The sequence below is a fragment of the Impatiens glandulifera genome, chromosome 8 (assembly GCF_907164915.1).
Source record: "Impatiens glandulifera chromosome 8, dImpGla2.1, whole genome shotgun sequence".
NCBI classification, from domain to species: domain Eukaryota; kingdom Viridiplantae; phylum Streptophyta; class Magnoliopsida; order Ericales; family Balsaminaceae; genus Impatiens; species Impatiens glandulifera.
Window position 1 is genome coordinate 9,292,714 of NC_061869.1, and position 8,003 is coordinate 9,300,716.

The following is an 8,003-nucleotide window of genomic DNA, read 5'->3' on the forward strand; positions in this document are numbered from 1 at the left end:
CGTCGTTTCGGGCTAGAATTCAAACGCTCGGGAGTTTTGTCAGCGTTCTGTCGCGGTTGGGTGTTCCGTCAGCGTCGGGCTTCCACTTCTTCGTGACGTGGCTAATTGATGAGCGTTGGATGATAATTCAGCGCTCATCCAATGGTGTTAGGGTTTCTTACCCTGAATCTTTCCGATTTCGGTTGTAGCAAATCACGCTCCTTTTCCAACCTTAGGACTTATTTGAAATTGATTTTTTTTTAATTCATTTTTAACCTATAAGATATACAAAATATTTTAAATAAATATGACATTATTTTGTCTGTGTTATATTTTTATTTTGAGGTTTATAAATTATTTTTAGGATAATGATACAACATTTATCCTAAATTATTTATTTTAATTTCTTTAGACCCTTTAAAATTAACTTGAGATAAAATTTTTTATCTATACAATATTTCTTTTGAAGTTATTTTATTTATTTTTCTTGGTCATTATTTTAATCAATTGGAGTTTAGTTATTATAATAATTATTTTAATTAATTATTTAATCATGCTTTAATTTTAATTTTAATTATCTTAAATTTATTTATTTAAAATAATTATTTTAAAATTTATAAATTTAATAGATAAAATCGTAATTACATCATAGGATTCCGAACAAAATGTATCTTCAAATTATCATATAAATGAAGTATCAATTGACTAAAGAGTCATGTGATCATATAAGTGGAATCCAATTATACAAAATTGAAAATAAAGAAGAAAAAACACTATAATATTATTTGAACATTGAATTTGTATATATTTCTTTTAAAGAATAAGTCGGAGCTATAAAAATATGATTATTAAACTGGTAAATTCTATCGCGCATATTAAAGTATAAATAAAATAAATTTAATAAAAAATAATAATAATATATATTCAATAATTAAATTTTTTAATAATTACGAATAATATATTACAATAAAAAATAGAACGCTCTCATTCCAGATTTTATTCACTTCGATAAAACAACTTATTTTCTCACATATTTTTTCTGAATGAACATTTATCTCGTGATCTTACACTTTCACTTTTGTCAATCAAATATTTGATTAATATTTTAATTTTTTAATATTTAACATCTTGACCTCACACTTTGGTCAATCAAATATTTGATTCATATTTTTTAAACCACTTTTAATTGATACCGGTCTATTATCTCTCACTAAACCACATCCAATCACACTTAGTTAAAGAGTTGTATTTATTTTGTTAGGTTGCAAGTTCGAAACATACATATATCATTTTTAATTTTATTTTTAACCGTTTTAAGTTTATGGGCGGGTCAACCCATAATCCGACCCAAATATCTATTTACTCCCACCCGGCAATCCGGACATTTGAAAAAGTAATATATATATATATATATATATATATATATTAGTTGATTAAAAATTTGAACTTATATTATTTAAATGTCACGCGTTCATCTAATTTGGTATTGAATTTAAAATATAAAGTGTTATTATCCTAGTTGGTTAAATGGTTCTACTTGTTTCGTTAGACTGCAAGTTCGAAACATACATATAACATTTTTAATTTTATTTTTAACCGTTGTAAGTTTATGGGCGGGTCAACCCATAATCCGACCCATGTATCCATTTATTCCCACATATATATCCAAATTAATCACAGCTCTCGACTCGATAATCTGGACACTTTAAAAAGTTAACATCATTATATATATATATATATATTAATTAGTTAAAAAGTTGAACTTATATTGTTAAAATTTCCCGCGTTCATCTAATTTGGTGTTGAATTTAAAATATAAAGTGTTATTAGCATAGTTGGGTAAAAAGTTGTACTTGCTTTGTTAGGTTGCAAGTTCAAAATATACATATAATATTTTTAATTTTATTTTTAACCGTTTTAAGTTTATGGGTGGGTCAACCCACAATCCAACCCAAATAACCATTTACTCTTTTATATATATATATATAGAGAGAGAGGAGTGACAGAGAGAGGGAATTTGGTGAGGAAATGAATTGACATCACTGATTTTGGAAAATATAAAAGTGGGAGAAAAGAGAGAAAATAGAGAAATTATTTAATTTTTTAGCGAATAAGATTATGCCAAGTCATTCCCCTCTATCAAATTTCTTCACCAAATTCTCTCACCTAATCATTTCTCATATATATATATATATATATATATTCTTATTTTGATTAATAATGTTTGAAATTATTATAGTTAAATTATTTCTATTTATTTATAATCGAAATTAAACTAGTATTAATATTTCAATATATATTTTATTTAATTAAAAATATAAAATATTATTATTTTTTATATCATAATTTAATAATATATAAACACCTAATAATGATAATGACTTCTTAAGACAAAAACACCCGCCTAAATATCTATGTATAATTTAACAACAATAATTTCAACTATATATTCCGTATAACTTTAACTTTAAGAGTCACTTAAAAAATAGTACTAATTTTTTTTATTATTTTAGTTCAATTTATATCTATAAATTTATTTGAATTAATACTTTTAATTTTTTTATATAAATTCAACTAAACAAATACTCATTAAAAACAAAATAAGATATTAATTTTAAATAAAACATATCATTAAATATTTTTAATTATTTATTATAAATCAAACACTATTTTGTATCAAATATTTTCAAAATATGCTAATGAAAAAAAAGAGTGATAATGAATTTATTAATATTATTTTAATTATTAATAAATTTTATTATTATATATTAGTTTATACAAGAAAATATTAATTAAAATTTCATAATTAAAATTATCTTGTATAAAGTAATATATAATACGATGGAGGAGGTGAGTCGGATTTAAGATATACTTTCTCAAGTTGGATACATAGAAAACATTGTGTACTGTATCAAGATTCGGGGTTAGGCTTGTTTATAAGCCACTTCTTCTATTTTTTCTAGGATTTCAAAGGGTCCAATGTATGTGGGATTCAACTTGCCTTTCTTCCCAAACCTGATAATACTTTTACAAGAGATACTTTCAAGAAAACGTGGTCACCTTTGTTGAAATTTAGATCCCGACATTTCTTGTCAGCGTAGCTTTTTTGTATGCTCTGAGCTGAGCTGCTAGCAACATTTCTCTGATCTTTCCTACTAGTTCCACAGTGTTAGATACTATCTCTGGCCTAATAACAATTCTCTCTCTTATTTCATACCAGTGTAGGGGAGTCCTACATTTCTTCCCATACAAGGCTTCAAATGGTGTCATTCCAATTGAAGACTGAAAGCTATTGTTGTAGGCGAATTCTATCAAAAGAAGTCTGGGTTCCCAATTGACTCCGAAATCAATTAAACAAGCCTACAGCAGATCTTCTAGAGTTTGGATCACACGTTCGGATTGACCGTCAGTTTGTGGGTGAATTGCAGTACTGAAGGATAATTCGTGCATAGACCCTTGTGAAGACTTTTCCAAAAGTGTGAAGTGAAACGTGGATATCTGTCTGATACTATCCTTGTTGGTATGGCATGTAGTCGAACAATTTCTTCCAAGTACAACTCCACATATATATTGTGTCATTAAAAGGGTGTTCAAACCGGTAGGAAATGAACAGATTTGGTGAGGCGGTCCACTATAATCTATTTCCTCTAACTCTAACTCTCTCCTGTGACTACAAAATGTCTAACTCACCAGCCACTTGCTGCTGCGACCATTTTCTCAAATGGCTCTCCGTCATTTTCCGGCGGCAAACAAACAAACAAACAACACCTACTCCGACTACTCGGATTAGCCCCCCACCCAAATGAAATTATGTATAAATGATGTGGAAGTGAGAGAAAGTGAAAAAGTAATTTTGATACATTGAATAACACTCTGCTGTAGGATATGCTAAAAAGTGAGTGTTAAAATAGGTGTTAAGCTAACGTGGTAGGGTATTAAATAAAAAAATTTGATACCCTGCTGTGGATAGTCTTAATAAGGTTAAAAAATTAGTGTAAAAAAAGAATATTCTTTTAGGTTTGGAAATGAGTTTTTAGGTTGAAGATGAATTACTATTTGATGTGAGTTTACTGCATTTTGAGTTTGAGAATAAGTTTGTAGGTTGGAGGTGGTCTTAGATATATAACGTGATATTTAAATTTTGGAATAAAAATTAAATAAAATCTTAATAACTCATTCTTCAAACAAATTCTTAAATTTAAAGTGTTTTAGTAAGAATATTATAAATAAAATTATTTTAATTTATTTATATTTCATTTAATAGTAATAATAATACATTTCTCAATTGGATATATATATATATATAAAAAAAAAACACTTTCATACATTTTCAACCGAATAGAATCACACTTTTTCATATCTAATTAACAAAATAGTTTAGATTTTAATTGTGTGTATTTTGATAATGATGGTGTGACAAATACCAGTAAATTTGTAATACTAGGAATGCGAGAGAGATAGAGAGGAAGGGACTGAAGAGCTAAGCAAGTTAGATCTGATATACTGCTCTCCATCTTCTAGAGGTCTGCACAAGGTTCATACAGACAAATTTCGACTTGCTCAAACTCAATCTCGGTTGAATTACCTACGCCATGGATGTATTCAGGAAGCAGGCCAGCAAGATCCGGGAACAAGTCGCCAAACAACAACAGGTACTACCCATCAATTACCCTTTCGGTTTTACCGCAAAAAGGGGAAGAAATCTAGGTCCTTATGTGGGTTTCTTACCCTGTAACTGGGCTATATTCTTAACTGGTTCCATTTGAGCAAGACAACATTTTTAGTTCTATTTCTCAGTTTGATGCTACATTCTATGGTCAAAGTGATAGCAATCGATTTGGGGATCTTTGGAGTTTGGATAGATTAGGGCTGAGGTTCTTCATTTTCCTGTACTGGGTTATTTGGCCCTTTGATTTATGTTTCACTAATTTGTTAAGTTTTTGTATGTGGATTGTAGATTGTCTTCCTCTGTTCATCTAGAGTGTTGATTCTTTAGTTCTTCATTGGACTTGTATGAAACAAAGTTACTGATGAAAGCCTTTTCTTTCTAAGTTCCAGGCTGTGATAAAGCAGTTGAGTGGGACTGGATATGAAAGTTCTGAAGTTATGGTCATTGATGAGGTTGAAATGCAAACACATCAGCAGTTAGACAAACTTTATAAATCCACTCGTTCAGGACGGGTAAAGTGTCTTATACATAATATGGTCTACATTTTCGAAACCAGTCATTATTGATTGAAGAAAATGAATATCAAATTGGACCTTTTACAACGCAGGATTTTCAAAAAGATGTTATCAAAGCAGCAGAAGCTCTTACAGCGGTTGGATATAAGCATATTGAGGCAGGTAAGCGATTTATATTCAAATTTAAGAGAATTCTGTAGGTAAAACACATTGGTTTACGAGCATTTTCACGATTTCATATGGTTTCAGGAACAAAACTGTCAGAAGATTGTTGCAGATATGGAATTGAGAATGTTGATGACAAGATTCTAGCTAAGGCTGCTTCTCTCTATGGCGATGCTCGTAAACATGTGGAAACGGAGCAAGAAGATTTCAATAAGCTCTTATTTTCTCAGGTTATTATTTTGCTTTACCATTTGAATCCAAACTTTTACACAAATAACTTTATTTATTAAAAGTTTGTATCTTTTACTACATTTTCGCAGGTTTTAGAACCTTTGAGAGCAATGGCTGCTGGCTCTCCATTGGAAGATGCCCGCCACCTTGCTCAACGTTATAGTCGAATGAGGCAAGAAGCCGAGGCACAGGTAATTTCATTTTGCTCCAACTAAAATGAAAACATAAGCATTGTCCATCTCCTTTTTGTTTCATTTTTTGAAATTGCCACGATGTTTCTAAATTACAAATGGGGCTGTAAAAGCAAAACAGGCTGCAGAAATATACAGACGACAAGCTCGGGTGAGAGAAGCTCCGATTCCAGAAAACGTTGCTAAGCTGCACGTAGCTCAAGCTAGGATGCAGGAAATCAAGGCTAATATGGCGGTTTTGGGTAAGGAAGCTGCATCTGCATTAGCAGCAGTCGAATCGCAACAACAAAGATTAACATTCCAGAGATTCATTGCAATGGTAATTCATATTGTTTATCGGATCAACGCCTTCTTCATCGCTGTTGATCACACAAACACACACTTATACGATTTTCCATTGTTAGGTGGAAGGAGAGAAAACTTATCATGAGAGAGTAGCCACAATTCTTGGCAATATCGAAGCTGAGGTAAGTATTCATTATCTTCTTATTGTTATCTTTTTAGATCCTTAAACTCATTAGGTTTGATGAAGGGTTATTTGGATTTAATCCAAGGCCTTGTTTGATGAAGAAAATAACTCTTTATCCCATCATCAATCGAATCATCAACACAAATACCAAAGTACCATTTCTGTATTGTTTATAACATTTTAACATATTAAATAGTAGGAATATTTTAGTTTTTTTATCCACATTAGCCACTTTTTACATCAGGCAAGTTTCTTTCTTTATATAAAAAGAAAATACAGGGTATTTTGGATTACTTGGATAACTGGTTTGGTTATTTCCAACTGAACTTGTGCGGTTTGGTTGATTAGGAGTTGTATGATTGGATGGTGGGTTATTTGAGATGAAGCTCAAATAACCCAAACTGAACAATGCCCATATTATTCCAAATAATTCTAAATCAAACAAGCTATAAACATTTATCTCATCATCAAATCACTTCATTAATCAAATCTTCAACTAAAACTCCCTTAGTATAAATGATATTTTATCTATCTCTTTAACCCAAAGAACTCACCTTTTCATCAAATAAGATTTTTTTAAAAAACTTCAAATTATATTTTAGAAAAAGAAAACTACATCATCAAGCAAGCTCTAATTCTGGTTTGGATTGGATAATAGATGGTATCTGAGAAGCAAAGAAAAGAGTCTGCTCCTCCTGCAATGCAATCAACAATCGGCCCAGAGAACAAAAAGTATTTCTTAGCGGAGGTAACATGTAATAAATCTTATATATAAACTAATTTGTTAGGAAATCCAGCCTTGTACAAACGAGTGTTAATCAATTGTAGGCCATGCATGGATTTGAGGCCTCATCTGATAAGGAGCTGAGTTTGAATGAGGGTGATTATGTTGTTGTCAGAAAGGTTTCCTGATCTCTCGGATTCCCTGTCTTATAATTCATCATAATTTTCATTTGTTTGACGATGCTAGTTAAGTTGCTGCTGCTTTCACAGGTGAGTACTTCTGGATGGTCGGAAGGAGAGTGTAAAGGTAAAGCTGGATGGTTTCCGACAACACATGTGGAGAAACGTCATCGCCTTCCCACCAGCACTTCACCTGATCATGCTGAGGTTTACTAAACTAAACATGATCAGTTTGAATTTGTTCTCTCAGTTCGTTGGTTAGTTTGGCGAAATATCAGTTTGTTTTCCATACGACGTTTATTTGTATTATCTACTAGTACGATGAACTAGTTCAATGTATTGATTGTGTTTATTTGTGCTCGAGATCACTATTATAATAATAATATTTATTATTTGTATGTTATTGAAACTAAATGAAGAGTTATTATGGCAGTTACAAGAAATTTGAATTTGTTAAGTATCTAATTTAATTATTAATTTAGATGAGGTAATATTAAGAATATAGTTTAGTTAGACATTTTTTTCTGTCTAGACTCAACTTTAAAAATTATTTTCAAACAGACCTAGATTAAACCTAATCAAGTTGAATTCCACAACATCAAATCCTTGTTTTAAAATAGATCCAATAATATCTAATGCTTAAACCTAATCAAGTTAGATTCCACAAGATGCAATGGTATTTTCAAATAGATCCACCAATATATATTAAGTTGATTCAACATCATGAAATTCAAAAACATGAGTGAAAAAAGAGATCACAATTTCTGTAATCATGCCCTATGTGAATGAACTAGGAAGAAAAAAAATATTTTTAAGGAGAAATAATATCTTCCATATTGTTCATTTACCATGGTTAAATGTTTTAGGATGGTGAATAAATG

At 30.4% G+C, this 8,003-nt stretch overlaps 1 protein-coding gene across 2 annotated transcripts; it reads left to right on the forward strand.

The window, feature by feature from the left end:
• Positions 1-4,407: 4,407 nt before the first annotated feature.
• On the forward strand, positions 4,408-7,520 carry LOC124911611 (SH3 domain-containing protein 3-like). 2 transcript variants are annotated; one of them, XM_047452114.1, is made up of 10 exons: positions 4,408-4,631; positions 5,032-5,160; positions 5,256-5,325; positions 5,413-5,558; positions 5,649-5,750; positions 5,872-6,069; positions 6,155-6,217; positions 6,878-6,967; positions 7,048-7,122; positions 7,213-7,520. In XM_047452114.1, the coding sequence occupies exons 1-10, from the start codon at positions 4,572-4,574 to the stop codon at positions 7,336-7,338; spliced, it is 1,059 nt and encodes a 352-aa protein (XP_047308070.1). In that variant the 5' UTR covers positions 4,408-4,571; the 3' UTR covers positions 7,339-7,520. The 2 variants fall into 2 exon arrangements, with proteins under 2 accessions (XP_047308070.1, XP_047308071.1); XM_047452115.1 differs by having other exon boundaries at positions 4,409-4,631; positions 5,038-5,160.
• Positions 7,521-8,003: the final 483 nt, after the last annotated feature.

What these genes read in the sequence shown, in the direction of transcription:
- LOC124911611 (XM_047452114.1), top strand. Translation starts at nt 4,572, where the DNA reads ATGGATGTATTCAGGAAGCAGGCCAGCAAGATCCGGGAACAAGTCGCC. An exon ending in GGCAAGAAGCCGAGGCACAG is followed by an intron (nt 5,751 to 5,871) that starts GTAATTTCATTT and finishes AAAGCAAAACAG; the next exon opens with GCTGCAGAAATATACAGACG. An exon ending in TTGGCAATATCGAAGCTGAG is followed by an intron (nt 6,218 to 6,877) that starts GTAAGTATTCAT and finishes ATTGGATAATAG; the next exon opens with ATGGTATCTGAGAAGCAAAG.